At 39.6% G+C, this 16,953-nt stretch overlaps 1 protein-coding gene across 3 annotated transcripts in view; it reads left to right on the top strand.

Annotated features, from left to right (window-relative positions):
• CPNE4 (copine 4) overlaps window positions 1–16,953 on the top strand; it is a 747,750-nt gene that overhangs the window by 242,898 nt on the left and 487,899 nt on the right. For 2 of the 3 annotated variants that reach the window (XM_055383286.2, XM_004036316.5), the window contains 2 exons: window positions 1,445–1,575; window positions 4,048–4,201. In XM_055383286.2, the coding sequence (XP_055239261.2) occupies window positions 4,149–4,201 (53 nt within the window). In that variant the 5' untranslated portion in view covers window positions 1,445–1,575; window positions 4,048–4,148. Of the gene's footprint in view, window positions 1–1,444; window positions 4,202–16,953 lie in introns of all 3 variants that reach the window. The other variant, XM_055383287.2, reaches the window with a different exon arrangement.

The raw sequence follows: 16,953 nt of genomic DNA, 5'->3' as shown, positions 1-16,953 counted from the left end.
AGAAAAAGACTATGTCTTTTCATGAGGTACTGCTGTGTAATGTTCTAGATGTTAGATATTGTTATGGTTTGAATGTGTCCTCTGAAATTTAATTTAATCCCCAAGGCAATAGCATCAGATGTGGGGCCTTTAGCAGATGATCAGGTCATGAAGGCTGGGATTAAAGCCTTTATGAAAGGGGTTTTACACTGAGTTTGGCCCTTTTTGCCCTTCCTTCTTTTCTACCATGTGAGGACACTGTGTTCATCCCCTCTGGAGAATGCAGTAACAAGGTGCTATCTTGGAAGCAAAGAGACCAGGCCCTCACCAAATACTAAAACTGCTGATGCCTTGATCTTGGACTTCCCAGCCTCCAGAACTGTGAGAAATAAATTTCTATTGTTTATAAAGTACCTAGCCTATGGCATTTTGTTAAAGCAACACAAATAAACTAAGAGAGATAACAGTTAGGAAAAAGCACGAGAATTGTAGATTGTTTAGATTTCCCTCTGCCACCCTAGGTGGGGATGAGAGTGCATCCTGCCCCTGGTGACGTTCAAGGGGAAGAAGACCAAATGGAATTGAGGGTGTCTTATGCTCTAAACCTTCTGGAGAGAGACTTTTCTTCTTCTTGCTGATAGACTGATACTCTTGATATAGCCAATGTAGGGTGGGGATCTAGGACAAAGGGTGTTGTAGGAATCTGCACTGGCACTGAAGGGGCACAAGGAGAACTTGGGACTCAGTTGACTAGTGAAAGAGACCAGACAGAAACTTGGGCTTAATCTCCAAACTGCTATTAAGAGTTATACATTTGCCTAGAACATCTTTATTTCATATACATCTCATGTACTTTTAATATACTGAGGGCATTAGAAACAGGTAGCTGGAAAGGACTGAGCATTTTTAGGACTGAGGGAATGGTGGCTTTAAAACATCTGAAAATCATTTGATATTCCTCTCACCAAGGGGTGGGTCTATGTTTCCTCCCCTTGAATCTAGGCTGATCTTAGTGATGGGTTGATTTCTAAACAATTTAATCATCTTTTGGAAAGAGTATTTATAAAACATTTTTTGATTTCTTAATCAGTAACTCAGAATATATTTGAACTTCCTCTTAACAATTCAGGTCACCATAAACATCACTTACTTTGCCCTCTGTGACTGCTCTGTGTTTTCTGCATGGTCATTTCTGATTTTTACAGAATGTGATTTTAAGATCTGCAATGATGTTGTTTTCCTCTCATTTTCTCTTTGAATTCTTTAGGTTTTCTTTACATGACTTTTTTATTATCTTAGAATTATCTCATGAATTCTAGTAAAAGTCTTAATAAGTTTTTTAGGTAACTTGTTTTCCTCTGTGAGTTTCAACAAAGGAAACTATTTAATTTCAGTTTGAATTCAAAGCTATTTCTCCAACCTTCACATTTTGTGTCCTCCAAGTTGTTTTCTGCTTCTATTTCAGATACCAGTAAAGATGTCATCTGGCCAATTTGTGTGAAAATAGAGAATAATTCTCATCCAAACCGCCTGTCTCTGGAAATAAGAAAAGCTCTGAGGGTCTCCAAAGTTACCAGAGGAAGGCTGAATTTTATGGTGATTGAGAATATTTCCAAGCTTATGAAGAAAAAAATATCATTAGTCTTTTCCATGGTAGAAAAGAGCCTGTAACAAAAACAGTGATACAGTGGATGGGATGATGAGACCCTTGAAATAAGCAAGGATGGACCAGAAACTGGTAACACTCACCCATGGAATTTCATTATGAAGTCGTGGCAAGGGCCAAGCCGACCTGGATTTGAAACCCATCTCTTCAACGATGTAGATTTTGACAACATATTTGATTTCTCTGGGCCTCAGTTTGTTATCTGCACAAAAGGGAGATATGAATGGTTACATTATTGGATTGTCATGAACATTAAATAGGATAATGTCAAATCATTCAGCCAAGTTTCTAGCATATAGTACAGGGTCAAATATTATCTTTTTTTCCCACCAACCTCTTTTCCAGGAAAATGCAAAGCTACTCTTTAGCCAAATTTTAAAACAGGGGATATTTATTTTGGGAATCATTAATACCCATCTGCCCCTTTTTTGGTCCACTGGACATATTGAAATGAATGATTAATACTTATCACTTCATGGTGTACACATTGTTTTGTTTCTTATGTCCAGAGTCTAGTCCTTAACTCTAACCAAAGTAAAGGAAACTAGAAAGACACACGCTTTTTCAGTCATTAATAGAAAATTGTCCAGGTAAGTTTCTGATGGTATATCAGTTAGAAATAATATTTAGCTTATTGTAATAAAAAGCTGAAAACAGTAGCTTGAGTCAATGGAAGACTTTATTTTTCTCATAATACAGCTGACAATAATGTTGTTGCCTTTATGATATCAAAGACCCAGTTTCCTTTTATCTTTCTGCTTAACCTGCCTTGGCAAATGCTTGCTGCTTCATAGTCACATGATGGCTGACTTACTGTAACCTTCAGGTAGAAAGAAAGGAAGAGGTAAAGAGATAAAGGTACATCCCAGCTGACTCAGTATCTCCTTCTCTTTGAAAACTCTCACAGAAACTGCCCTATAACTTCTACTGACATCTCATCTCAATGGCTAGATCAGTGCTATATAACAAAACTTTCTGCAATGATAGAAATGTTCTATATCTGAACTATCCAAGATGTTAGCTACTAGCCACTTATGACTGTTTAGCATTTAAAATGTCACTTGTGGCACTGACAAAATGAACTTTTAATTTTACTTGATTTTAATAAATTTAAATTTAAATAGATACATGTGTCTAGTGGCTACCACAGTAAATAGTGCAGGGCTAGACCTTAATCACATCACTACCCCATCTGCAAGAAAAGCTGGAAAATGAAGATTTGGAGCTAAGCACGTTGCTACCCTCCACAAAATTATGTTTTTCTTAGTAAGGAAAAACAAACAAAAATGAATATAGGCTGGGCAAATAACAGCCTCTGCAACCAAGGGATATTTGCTTGCTAATATTCCTTAAGCCCAGAGGAATGGAGTGCTAATGGGTTTATCATAGGCATGAAAAATGGTGTGTCTGGGAAGATATTATGTAGTTAAAAAGCAGAATCTTGGAGCTGGAGTTCAATCCAAATACTTTCTTTTTACAATGAGAAAACTGAGGCACAGAGGGACAACTGAGAGACCTCATTAATAGAGCAATAGGAAAATCTGCTCTGAAATTATACAGAGCTATTTAGTGGCCTTTATAACATCACTCATGATAAAATGTAAAATCTCAGAAAGAAAATGCCCTCTGCCTATGGTTTTTAAAATACAGGAAAGAAAAGCTAGAGAGATTTTGATGCCACCTATTGGTAGACAGAAGTATAAACAGCCCTTTCATAGCACAGGTTGTTACCCGGTGTTAGAGGCACCACAGGTGGTATAGGGTTCTCATAAAAAGGAACGACAGACAGTGGAATATTTAATTCCTGCATCAGCTTGGAACATGTATGTTCATTTTCCCTTGATTCTTAGCATCTTAGAAAAAGTGCTTTCTTAGAGTGTTCCTTTCTGCTTTCCAGTAATACATCACACCTCAGGCATATACAGAAACACCAGAGGAAGACATATCAGTCAATTCTCAAAAATCACTTGAAATAGAAAAAAAAGAACAAATTTTTGAGCTATAAATAGCCCTGGGGTGAGATTCAAAGTTCTTATATGATCCACAGCCTCAAAAATATATCCTGTTATTTACAACAGTTTCTTTTAGTAGTTCTTACAAAAAAAAAAAAAAAGAAAATAAAAGGAAACAGAAATTCAATTTCAAAACTAAATGCTCACCCTGACTCATTCAGGGAAGGATCCAAGGTTTTTGATGCAGGGCACTGACTCTCTGCCTGTTTTTCCCCTTCATCATCTGCTCCCCTTAAAAAATGGTATCAACTGCATTGGTAAGAATCCACATTTCTTCCCTTTTGTTCCCTGGCTTCATTCCAGGATTTCACTTGTCACACTGATGGGTGAGATGCCTTTCATATTGGCATAAGACACTGAGCGGATGCCTCCTCTTATCTTATCAAACAGAAACCCGGCGAGTGAATCTACCCAGAGCTGAAGCTTCCTTTGCAACTTGGGAACACCAGGGCCACAGTGACTTTGTGGCTTGGCTTTAGATAAATTTGACCATGGCTGTAGAACCCAGCAGCTCAGAATCCATTAAAAGGAGAGCTGGGAGGAGGTGAGTGATAGAGACAAGGGGATTTTGATGTTACAATTGTTGAGGGGACTGTGGCTGGCGGGCAACTTGCTGTGGGGGCAGTGATTGAAAACATGGATTATTAGCTGGTTACAAATCTTCATTTGTACAGATGAGCTGTTGATTTCATATAAGAGGTGGGAGTAAATTCTGCTTTATGTGCCCCGTAAAAAGCTTCTTTGAATTTACCTTCAGTGTCATGCCTTCAGAAAAAATTCCAAGTTTCTGGCATAAAGCTGCACATGTTTTCTGCGCACTGGCATGCAGGCAACTGTTTGTTTCTAATTACGGAGCTGAAGCCTGCTGGCAAGGGAAACCATATTTGTCACAAGTTGTAGCATTGTGTTTAGTCTGTGTATCTATGCTTTTAACGTGTAGGGCCAAAGATAACTATGTTGTTTTTCTTTTTCCCTATGAGCATTGACTCTATAACTTCTTCTCTATTTATTTTGTAGATATAGTAAAACTTTCTTGGGCAGGTTGTTGTAAAAATTAAATGGGATGGTAAGTAGAGTGCCTAACAGATTGCCTGGAAATAGTACATGCTCAGCACATCTTAATTCCTTTTCTCTCACCTGTAATATAAGAAGTTTATGTTGAATGGTCCCTATGGTATTTATATTATTTTTAATTTTATAAATGTAGAAGGTGGTAGACACCTTTCTAGGCACTGGGGTTATAATTATGAACAAGACGACAAAACAGACATATCCTTTGCCTTCATAGAAATTAAATTTTAGAGGATACAATTAACATGCAAGGAAATGCACAATGAGTTTCCTTCTTCTTCCTTCACCTTTGCAAGTTCAATCCAATTCAAATTTTGAGTTTATCTCTGAAGCTACCTCTTAACAAAACCTGGAAGTAATGTTTTTGGACTTAACATTTTCATATTTAGTAATCATACACTGGTTTTGCCTGCTTAGCATCCATCTCCTCTTTCCTGGTAGGAGGACCCTGAATATCCCTTGGAGAATTGTCCCTGTGTCTCACTCGCAATGTGTGTAGATCAGGTGGGGCTCCATCCTGGCTCCAGGAGTGCTATAGAAGACATCACATGCTCCCAGACATTGTGGAAGTCCTGGCCCATTAGTGTAATTCCATATCCAAAGGTCACAACGATTGACTTATGCATAGCCATGTGACCCAAGTTTTTGCAATCAAAGCAAATCCAAGGATTTCTGTGGTAGTTTCAGTGTACAGAGAAGCTCCCTGAGGTCCTTTCCAGGGTCCATGTTTAGTGTTATCCTATTTCAGAAAGGCTTTAGAGGTGACTGAAAGAAGAAAAATGTTATTTGTATTCTGTCAGAAGGTTGTCCCTTTGTTTATCAAAGATATTTTTGTCTACTTCTATAGAACAATTAAGAGGGGGTCCTCCTCCTTACCCTATTGGTTCTCCTTTTCTGGACTTTGAAACTGAGAACTTCATGGTTAGTGAAAAGATTTTGGCTAATATCCCCTCCAACCTTCAGGTTGGAGAGGCTTTGTTAGATAGCCCCTTAATAGGGTGAGAAGGAAGACCTTCCATCTCCCCTCCACGTTAGATGTAACACACTCTATACCATCCCAATGTCAGAAAGAGACCGTCATTCACTTTACTTCATTAATTCCAAAGTCCAATTTGTGAGTCTGACAATACCAGTGTGCGGAGAGAATTTAGTTGTCTAGTTTGTCTATGGTAGCAGACATAATCAGAAACAATGCCCTGTATTTGAATAAGTTCATTTGTCTGAATTTGAATAAGTTTGAAATAGGAAGGCCATACTTTCTCTCTAAAGTGCTTTAAAACATGTGGAAGTGGTCACCCCTTACATAAGACAGCATATTTATATCTATCTTTAAGCATAAGTACTCCCTAAGTATTTATCTTATTTGTGAGGTAGATGTATTCAGAAATTCATCACGAGATGAAGAAAATACTCTTTGTCCATTAATTTACTCATGCATTACTTACTAAAAATAATTTCCAGGCTCCTGCCATACGCCAGACAGTTTTGTAGACACGAAGGATACAGAGATTAGCAACACCTTTACCATTTTTGGTGACAGTTAAGCACCCATCTAAGAAGTTTTCTTTGGTGAGTGTCAGAAAGTGTAACTCCCATTCCCCCCACACCCCCGCCGCGATACGACCGCTCCACCCTAGAGTGGAGATGGAGACCAAGCACTTGGAGATCTAAATCAAGTGTCCCCAGGAGCTCAGTTGAGCGACAAAGCTGAGCAGAAAGCCCAGACTGTGGGCGCGGCAGGACCACGGAGAGCGCCGCCGCCAAGGCCTGGGCGGGGCCTGAGCTCGGGTTCCCGGGGCAATGCTCGTCTCCGTCAGCAACCCCCAGGGGGCGCTCGCGCGAAGGTTTCGGAACTAGTCTCTTGCCGGGTTGCTGGGTGCATGGGTTTCGTCAGAAGGTGGAAATCTCTCTGTGAGAAGCTGCCATCTCCCCGCCACCCGCTCGTCCCCTTCTCTTTCTGCCACCCTCCTTTCCTTCCTCCCTCGCTCCACTCCACTCCCTCCCTCTTTTCTCAGTATCCTCCTGTTTACTCTCCGAGTTAACTGAGAGCCGACCTGCCATCTCCAACATTTTCACCCTCTTCCCCCACCCCCATCACCGAGAATGGAGTCAGGGTTTCCAGAGAGACCAAACTCTGCTCTCAGCACCTTTCCCAGCCGCTGTTGCTAAACTGACCTCGGAGGACGAGAGGGGAAGGAGGTGCGACGCCCCTTACATCAGTACGTAACTACCACACCAACCACCTCCACTTCAAAGCAGGATTTTGCATCCTGGGGGCGGGACAGACCTCGTCCCGGGCTGAATTCTCTCTCCACTCTTCGAGATTGGCACACCCAGGTAAGTAAATGCCAACTCTTCATTCCTGTGTTCCTGGGGCGCTGTGATTGCAAAGTCTGTTGGGGCTGCTGCGTAGCAAGACCAACTTTTGAGATGCACTGGTTCTCGCTCACATTTGCACGTTTGTCATTGCTGTTGTTGTTTTAAAAAGCAGCAGCAAGCAACGTCTTTAATCTGAAGGGACTTCCATCCCCTACCTCTCGCCTTCTGACATTCACCCAACTCGCCCAGGTGGGGTGGGGCGAATGGAGTTGGGGAGAAAGACCGCGGAGGGGAGGGTACAGCAGGGCACGGGTGAGGGATAGGTCAGGGAAGTCCCGAAGGCGGAAGTAGGGGTACGGTTTTCAAAATCGGGGAAGGGGAGGGGAAGGGAGTTCTGGCTGAAGTTGCAGCTTCCTCTCTGACAGTGAGAAAGCTGTGGGACATTGTAGTCCCTTCCAATGGCTTGACCTGGCTGCGGTTGGATTCAGCCTCTCAACCTCTTCCCCCACACTTCTTACAATGAGGTTCTAATAATATTTTAGTTGACTCTTCTCAGTGTTAAAAACTAATGAATAGGCTTGCAAGTGCTTTGAATCAACCTAGTCCTTCAGCGCTTCTTCCTCTATGGAATAAAGTAGCCAGAAGGAAAGGGGGACGGGGACAGGGGACGGGATTGGAGGGACCACTGAAACCAAGCCACAGCTGAGTAAGGAGATCATGACCCCGCGTGGTATCACAGACACACGAGAACTGTTAGGGCTGAATCCAATGGAGATAATTAGGAGGTGGTCCACGCCAAGTCAAGCGAGTGCTGATTACCATCCGGTGAGGAGCAGGCTAAACCCTGATGAAAAATGCTCCTCCTTCGTCTTGGAGTAGGTGGGCTTTAAGGCCCTATTTCCCATTCTATGTTCCAAATCTGACCGCGCCCCCGAGGCACCCCAGGGCGCCTTGGCGGATTGCCTTTCAGCCCCAGAACCTGCTAGGCTCCAGGGAAAGTCACAGGCGGCAGAGGTAATCCAAGGGGCGTAAATCTATGAAGGGCTTGATGTGGGTGGTTGGGAATTGGAGGGGGGAAAGGTGAGCAGAGTGAGGCGGGAGGGGGCTAGGGAAGGGAGAGTGCTCTGGGAAGCTCTGCAAGAGAGACATATGAGAACCTCTCCCTCTACACACACACACACACACACACTCTCACAGGATTTCAGTGACTTGTGGGAAAAGATGCCTCAGCACCTTTACACCCTGTGTTCAAAACTATGCAAAACCAACTCTTCATCCTCTTGCTGCTTTGCCAGGGATTTTAAAAGCACTGTTCTGGTTTTTCTTGGCTCACTTGGTTTTGTTTCCTGAACAGCACTTTTGAGCTGTGCAAGATACTTTAATATGTTATGTTTAAATGAAACTAAACCCTGCTCATTCGCGCGCCCGCGCGCGCACACATACACAGGCGTACACAATTACCTTAACTTCAAATAAAGTGTTCTTTTCTCCCTACTCTTCTGTTCCCTTAACAATCCCTATTCTCAAAGGCCTTTGTGTTTTATTTTCTGCTTTATAACAAAACAAAAAAACACCCACTGTCCTATGACACAGGTGTTTTGAATCCATGCCAATTTTTGTAGTTAGTATATGCTGGTTAAACCACGTAGCATATCCTCCAAAAAGCCAGAGGCAAGCAAAAACTTAATTTGATGCCCTTCAAGTTTCGGAAGGTCCCATTTCTTTTTATTAACCAAAAGATAAGATGAAGCTCAGCATGGCTATGGCTCTGATTAGATAACTTCTGATATTTTCATTTCCCTTACCGAGCTGCTGCTTCTAGGCTGAACTCATTTTATTCACCTGCCCATTTTTAAAGAGAGACTGACAAAGTCACTCTGGCAGGTCAGGACTCAGAGTTAGTCAAAAGTTCTCACATGTAGAGAGGTGCAAAAAATAGAGGGAGGGTTGGAAAATGCAGTCAGAACACCTGTGTTAATAGTGCATACTAATAAAGGCCAACATTTTCTCCACTATCTGTCATGGGAAGATTCTTATGGTTTTAGAGGATCAAACTCAAAACACATCAGAATGAGGTGATTTTTCCATTAACATTACATAAAAGGATATATTGGTCTATAGCAATAGTAGATGTTTAATCCTGGGCAGTTTTGTATGATTGTGTGAGAAGAGATTGCCTGTAATTGAACCAAACCTCTACTTATGTGTTAACAAGTAAAAACTCCCATGGCCATCAAACTTATGACTTTCCTGTGAGTGGTCAACCTTATTTTTATTCTCCCGGACACAGGCCCAGCATATTTGACTGGGAGAAGGCACAGATGCAGTACAGTAACTTCCCAGTTTGAGATAGTTGCTTTACTAGAATTCCTAAATATTTCTTTGAAAATAGTTGCTCTGAGTTGTTTCTTAAGTGTAAAAAGAAGTTAAAAGACTTCCTGTTTATCTCCAAGTCTCCAGTAGCAACATGACATTTTGGTGAATTATTGGTTTGTCTTAAGGGGACTCTGGTTTTAGAGGTTTTAATTAAAAGGTGTTTGTTCTAAAGTATACTTAATCTGCTTGTGTATTTCTAATTAAAAATACCTCATTTCAGTTAGTAGGAAGTAAAGATGTTATCTGTTTATAGAGAAGTTTTATGTAATATTCCAAAAAAATAGAAAAAAGCTTTGATTCTTTTAAATAATTAGATTATTTGAGCCCATTATTATGACTTAAAACCTTGAGGTTATACTGACTATAAGAAACAATCACAGACCAAAAAAAATGGGTTAATGGTGGAATCTTTATTCTCATATGTATTTGAATCTTTTGGAATTAATACTGAACACATTTATAAGGTTTGCACTATGCCTTCTTCTGACTTCGCTTCGAAAATTCTTTGAAATGTAACACCCTAGAACATTATGTTACCTTTATCCACATAAAGAAAGGATCTTTTCATTTAGAGATGAACTTATTGAAGATGAGCCATCAGTGTTTTGTGTAATCAATACCACACATTTTCAGAGTGGTCTGAATCCAGAACAAAGAATGAGACAGGTACTCTGATGATATCAACTTGGCTAATTGGGTAAAAGTCTCTACACTAGTTGGGAAAAATCACTTCATGCATCTTTGTATTTTTTAATCAGTGGTGTGTAAGAAGATCTGTATTCCGTGCACTTTGAAGAGAGAAAGGGCTAAATTTGTGTTCCATATTTGATCTTTCCATTTTTGTCTTGTTAATATTTTAAAAGAAAAACAAAAACCTTTGCAGATCCATTCAGTAACCCAAAGTCATATTTCCTTGGCAACAGTAGCCAGTACACTAGATTTACAAAATATCAAAATAGAAAAATTTAAATGCATTCAAAATAAAATGTCACATAGTTCAAGACCATTCTTTGGTGCATTAAAACTGATCTTCCAACATGTAATAATACAGTTGCCTTTCTCCTGATTGAATGTAGATGGCAAAGAATAGATTACTGATTTTAATTCTTTTTAAGATGTCCCCAAAATCTTATAATATTTTCTTTTCAGGGAAGCACATTATGATGATAATTTAGGTTGGGGTTACACATCCATTTTTTGGATGAAGTATTTATGTGATAGTTGATGGTAAATCCAAAAATCAAGCACAATAAATGGGTCAGGTAAGATGCATCATCTTTTCTATGTTATTTGAAATAAACAGTCTATAGTAAGGCCTCAATTAGTGTTAAACTCAGTGAATATCTCCTAAACTTGTGACTGCATAATAAAAACATATTAGTGCCTACATATACTTTCAGGTTTTCTTTTTCTGTACTAGAAACTGCAGTTATGTGGGAGCTTTCTGTTTGCTGTATGAACTACTAAATATATGTGATATATTGGATATATTTTCTCCTAAATCAGCACATCCTAGGAAGTCCTTTATTTGTCTGCTGTATTCTTTGGAAACCCTCTTGGGAACCATCAGCTTTTAGCTCAGTAAATATTGAGGGTTGGAAGACAAGTCTCAAAAATAAGAAAGTGATAAGGATGCCTTCTTTGGGAAAGTTTATTCCAGTCCTATTATTTTAGTCATAGGGCTGGAAGGGGAGCCCATTTAAGCTGATCTGTGATGGACTCATCTCTAAACTGATCAGCAACTTTCAACAGTGCAATATTTACCCAATAAATGTGATTGAATTTGTACAAAGTCATTGTCTGCAGCCATCTCTGTTAATGTGCATGTTCTATGACTCTCAGAACTGGAAGAGAGCTTAGGGATCATCTACTGACTCTAGCAATTTAATTTGACAAATGTGGAAACTAAAGCTCAAATAAGTGACTTCTCAAAATCAGGAGACTCATTCAACAACCCTTCTGATTACTCCCCTCATAAAGCAACTCAGGTTCCCTGGAGATAATTACAGCAGTGGCGCCAATCTCTGGCACCATATGTGCACTGCTGATCTTTATTAAGTATGAGTTAGGGATGATTGTGGGGGTGTCTCCCACCTCCATTAGAGCGTTAAGAGGAGTAGGCTTGGGACTTATTACATTGCTGTCTCTTGGAGCCAGTGCAATATTTACCCAATAAATGTGATTGAATTTGTACAAAGTCATTGTCTGCAGCCATCTCTGTTAATGTGCATGTTCTGTAAAAAATTGCTCATGCATAGACTTAGCTTTCTATTTTAAATGTCACAATTGAGTCAATAAAGTAAACAAAGAGAGTTTATGAGTGTTTACAGTTCCAGGAACACACAGAGGAATCCTTTATTCTGTTTTAAATTAAAGCGTCATTCAAGAAGAACAAACTTTCTTAAATGTTGCTTTTACATCTTTGGCTCAGAACACAGTATTTCTAACTTTGTTTTTCTTATTACTTAGGAAACTAGAGAAATTTCTCCTTGGAAATGTCAGGGGGAAAATACAGTATTTCGGATTAACTTTAGAAAGCTCAGGTTTAAGCCTTATTGACCAGCAGACCTCTTTCTTATGCAAGTGTAGGGCAATTCATTGCACCTTGAGGTAGGGGAGGAGCAAAATCAGGCTGGCAAGGGTCCACGGCAGGGCAAGCCCTAGGAGCTGGTGAGTCTAGAAGGACGGACTAGAGAGAGCTGGCATTGGAATGGACAATCGCTAGAGGGCGCCGGAGCACTAGCAGAGTCAACCTCCGGGACCCATAAGCAGGGCTTCTAGGATAAGGAATGGAGTTTGACCCAACCCCAAGATATGCCCTGTGGGTATTGGTTTTCTCAGGTGCATCTGACTCTCCGGCCTGGATTGCCTCGCTGCGGAGAGGGGACAAAAGGTTTTGCCCTGAGCATCTGGTGGTGTCTTCCAGTGCCTGGTTAGGTTGCTCCACGGCTGGACAGTCTGACTACTCTCAAAACTCCTCGTGACAGGCCTTTTTGGGGTCTGATCGCCCTTTGTTTCCTTACACTTGGGCCTGTTATCAGAAGAACTCTGAATCCGGAAATACCTTGTTTAAATTTGGGCTACAGTTTTCAAGATCCAGGCATTTGGGTGAATCACTTAACCCGAGTATTAGGATCTGGAAAATGGAGCTAGTAATTGTTGTAAATGTGAGGTGTTTAAAAGTGTCTGGCATTTTAGTGCGTAGATAAATGCTACTTCCTGTGCCCATTCTCTTGGGAGTTCTCCCCAAACTTCACCCTTTAAAAAAAAAAAGAAAAATTAATAATATATTTTACTTAACACAAAATTTAAAAAATAATCATGTAATCGATATAGAGATTATTGAGATATTTTACATTCTTTTTTTTTCTAGTACTAAATCTTTGAAATCTAGCATGTCTTTTTATACTTACAGCACATTTTAATTCAGATTTGCCACATTTTAAGTGCTTAATGCTCCTATGTGGGTAGTGGCTACCCTATTGAAACAGTGCAGATCTATAAGAAGAGAAAATAAAATTACTTTCGCCATTTTTCCTTTTTGTTAAAGGTTAGCAATAATATATACAATGCTTGGCACACAATAGGAGCTTAACACAGGTTCACTGTGATTGTTATTTGCTATCACCATTTTATTTTTAAATGGGCCTCTTCTCCCATCTCTTATCCCTTCCCCCATCTCTTACCCCTTCCCCCTCAGCAGAAGGGTCTCATTCATCTATCTGTTGAATAATAATTGGTCACAGCATTTATGTCAAAAGCTGTGCTAGGCACTGGGGATAAACATAAAAAGTTGAGGCACAGGCAGACTGGTGAAAAGAAACATTGAAATTGTGCTGTTAAGTGTGAGGAGAAAGATGAACAAATGATGCTAGGTAAGAGATAAAGAAGGAGATATTTGGTTTGTCTCAAAGGACCTGGGAAGTGGTCCTTTACAAGTCCTGTTACACTAAGGTGTTTTTCCTCTCCCTGTATTTCAAGGAAACAGGTGGACAGAAGGTAATTTTGAGGGAGAAGTGGAGGGGGTGGCATCTCATTCAGCAGGCACTTTGGTTTGTATGTTAGAGATTCTAAAATCTAATACAGGGCACCATGCCCTGTATGTAGTAATTTCATCAATATCATGAAGTAAATGCCTAAATCACTGACTTAATTTATTTAAACAGAAAATGATTTGGAAGGAAATGTAATAGAAATATAACCAAGAACCTTTACCATTAAGTGATGGGTCTGAAACAATCTAAATAAGAACTCTGTTTTAAAAACATTGAAAGGTGTATTTCATACAAATATCCATAAAAATGAAAAATAATAAGGGCAATAGAATGGCCAAAAACAATACTTTATCATTATCATTAAAGACAAAGAAGGCTTTTAATATGTTAGCAGCCACTAGCATTGCAAGATGACTGAGGTGATGTCTTTGTTATCTTCGGAGCAGTTGATTCAACAGGTAACTCAGAGATATAAATTTCAGTGTCAAAATGGAAAAGTCAAGGAGTTTTGCACCTGACATTGTGCTAATGTGAAACTAGGGATGGACACCTTTGATCATGTGTGTTAACGTTATCTGGCCAGGTAGACTGCAGAGCTCCCGAGAAGCCATTGTCAGATTTCTTTTGCTTGGTGGCCTTTACTTCCTGTGACTTGACTGATTGTGAATCATATTGGAGAAAAGGCATGATAAGAGGAAAAGAGTGGAAATAGTTGATTTTTTGGCAACTAATAACACTCATGGTAGCTCCTAACCTGATTTAATTTTAAAAAGATGGGAAAATAAATGCCTCTTATGGAATAAGAGAATGTGAGAACTTGGCAATCCCATAAAATTATGCACACCCCTCCCATTTTCCAGATAAGAAAAAAGAGACTCAGCAAGGTGAAGTGACTCGCTCAAGCTCGTTGGTGGCCTAGTTACAGCAGTGAGAATAAAGGCTTCTTCACTTCTGGGCCTGGGGTTCTTCTCTGGCCCATGCCACACCACACTCCCCTCTCCTCTCCACTTCATGCTTCAGGGGGTCAGAACTCTCTCTGTCTTGCTCACAACTGAACCCCAAACAGTGCTAGGTACCTAGTAGTTACTCAAAAACTTTTGGTTGACTGAATGAAATAAGCTGTTTCTTTCTTCCTCAGTCATATCAGGAAATGTGCCAAGAAATCACGGGGTTGCAATGCAGTTTGATAAAGACAAATATGTGTTAAGTTTTGTTATGATAAGGGCTTAAGCTTTAAAAGTAAGTATACTTAGTTTGAACGCTGGCTCTGGCACTTAATAGCTGTTTTGCTTTGGGGAAATTACTAAACCTGTCTTCCTTATTTCCTCATTTGTAAAAATGGAGATTAAACCATATATATAAGGCTGTAAGGCAGAAGAGAGGCCTTGACTCACTGTATGTATGCACTCAATGTTTTTTTCCTACTTTCCCAACGTTGCTCTCCATCCATCCTGAGAAGATTTAAAGTGGGATATAGTACTTCTTTTAAAAAGTAATGTTAATTTATTTCAGATATTGCATTTATCTTGCAGAAAAATAAAATTATTTAATTACATAAATATAAATACACGTCACTAGAAGTATATATTCTGTGGGTTAGATATTATAGTGCTGTTTTATAAATAATTTGGTCAGTTGTCAAAACACTGGCAACTGGGAGGAAGAGGAATGAAATTTAAGGTATCCCTATTCCAATTCAGACCAGGGCACATTTATCCAGTCCATGCTTCATAAGATCTTTGCTTCTTGGGCTTGGATTCTCCAAGTTGAAGTTAATTCTCTTTACCATACCCTCTCATGGCCTGGCTATGCTTCAGCCCCTGCACTGTGTGCCTTGTAACATGGTTATTCATAGATATGACCATGTCTGTAGCATGTTGCAAGCTTTTCCAAGTAGCAGTTGTATATCACACTTCTTGATATGACTCCAGAGAACCTAGAACTTTTTTGGCACATAGGATGCTCCCTCTGTCACTCTGGGTGCATCTCCATTCCCTTAGCAAATATCCTGCATCCAGGCAAAGCATGCTTTTAACTTACTCAAAATCTATTCTACACCTGTTCTCATTTATTAAAAATATTCTTCTTATATTTTGATTATTGACTTTATCATATAATCCAAATTGATATATGAAGTTATATGACATATTACTACTGCACATAGTTGTATCTGTAATACAACATATATTGTACTTCATGAAAAATTTATAATATTTTTCAAGGATTATTTTGACTATGTGTGTGTTGTACTTTATGCATTGACTTTAAATCATAGTCCTCACCTCAAATGTGCTCCACTATATTTGCAAGACTATTCTGTGTGTTGTATGTAGGTAGGTAAGATTGTTTATTGGTGAATGGCATAAATTTTAAGTCAGCAATTCCTAGGTTTGAATTTCAGCTCTGCTTAACCTGTTGAAGCTCAGTTTTCATAGATATAAAATGAGAATAATGATTGTGTCTATGTTATAGGATGGCTGTGAAGCTTGCTGTCACTTGGAAATTACTCAAATTGCAACCTTTATTTGCTGGTGGCATCTCTTACAAACTAGAGGCTTATTAGTAGTTAATTACCCTAATGGTAATGGTTTGCTGTGTTGCAGGGGAATTGTGAAAATTAGAAGTGTGTTTATGAAGGTATGGTAGATATCAGCAACAAAATGTATGCTTTTCAAAGCTACTGAATCATTTACCCTTCTTCTCCCTTTCCTCCTCTCCTCTCTCTCTGTTCCTACTCACAAATTTTATGCCCAGCCACAAAAGGTGACTCAAGCGTTACATGCTGGAGTTTCTCTAAGATAAAACTTCCTCTGTTTCTAATGGTTCCAGCTTTATTTCAAATGAAAGGTATGTTTAGTACTGGCCCCAGGAACACAACCAGAATACAAAATCAATCATTCCACCCTACAAGACCAGCAGCAGAAATTTATTGTATTTGACTTTGTTTCCCCTGCCCTTGTCCCAAAAGGATCTTAGGCTGCCAGCATTAGACAACATATTGGGTATCTCTCTGTTACGAAAGTCTAAAATGTTACTGGCATAAAATACTATCTTTAAGCCATGGTTCTCAAACTTGAGGATGAATCAGAATCTCAGAATCTCCTGGAGGGCTTGTTAAAGCCCGAAGTGATGGGCCCTTCCTGTGGAATTTCTAACTCAGTGGGTCTAGGGTAGGAGTAAAATAATTTGATTTCTAACAACTTCTAAAGGTGATACTGATGCTACTAGTTTGGACACCACACTTTGGGAACCAGTGCCTTAAATATTTACTTTATGTAGACAAGCCATGAATTTTGTCTCCTGTGTGGTACCACTGAGGACAGCATTAGTGGTAAAGAAAGGGATCTGGCGTTTACTGACCACCTATGACATTTGCCATCTGCCAGGTACCTTATGGAGCACTTTATACACATTATTCTATTTAAGACTCACAGCAACCCTGTCAATCAATTTATGATTATTTATTGAGACCCTATCATGTATCATGTAATGTGCTGTACTAGGCTTTGGTAATGTGGGATGAACGAAACAGACA

This window comes from Gorilla gorilla, chromosome 2, assembly GCF_029281585.2.
Source record: "Gorilla gorilla gorilla isolate KB3781 chromosome 2, NHGRI_mGorGor1-v2.1_pri, whole genome shotgun sequence".
Classification (NCBI taxonomy): domain Eukaryota; kingdom Metazoa; phylum Chordata; class Mammalia; order Primates; family Hominidae; genus Gorilla; species Gorilla gorilla.
This window is presented reverse-complemented; position numbering and strand designations above follow the sequence as displayed.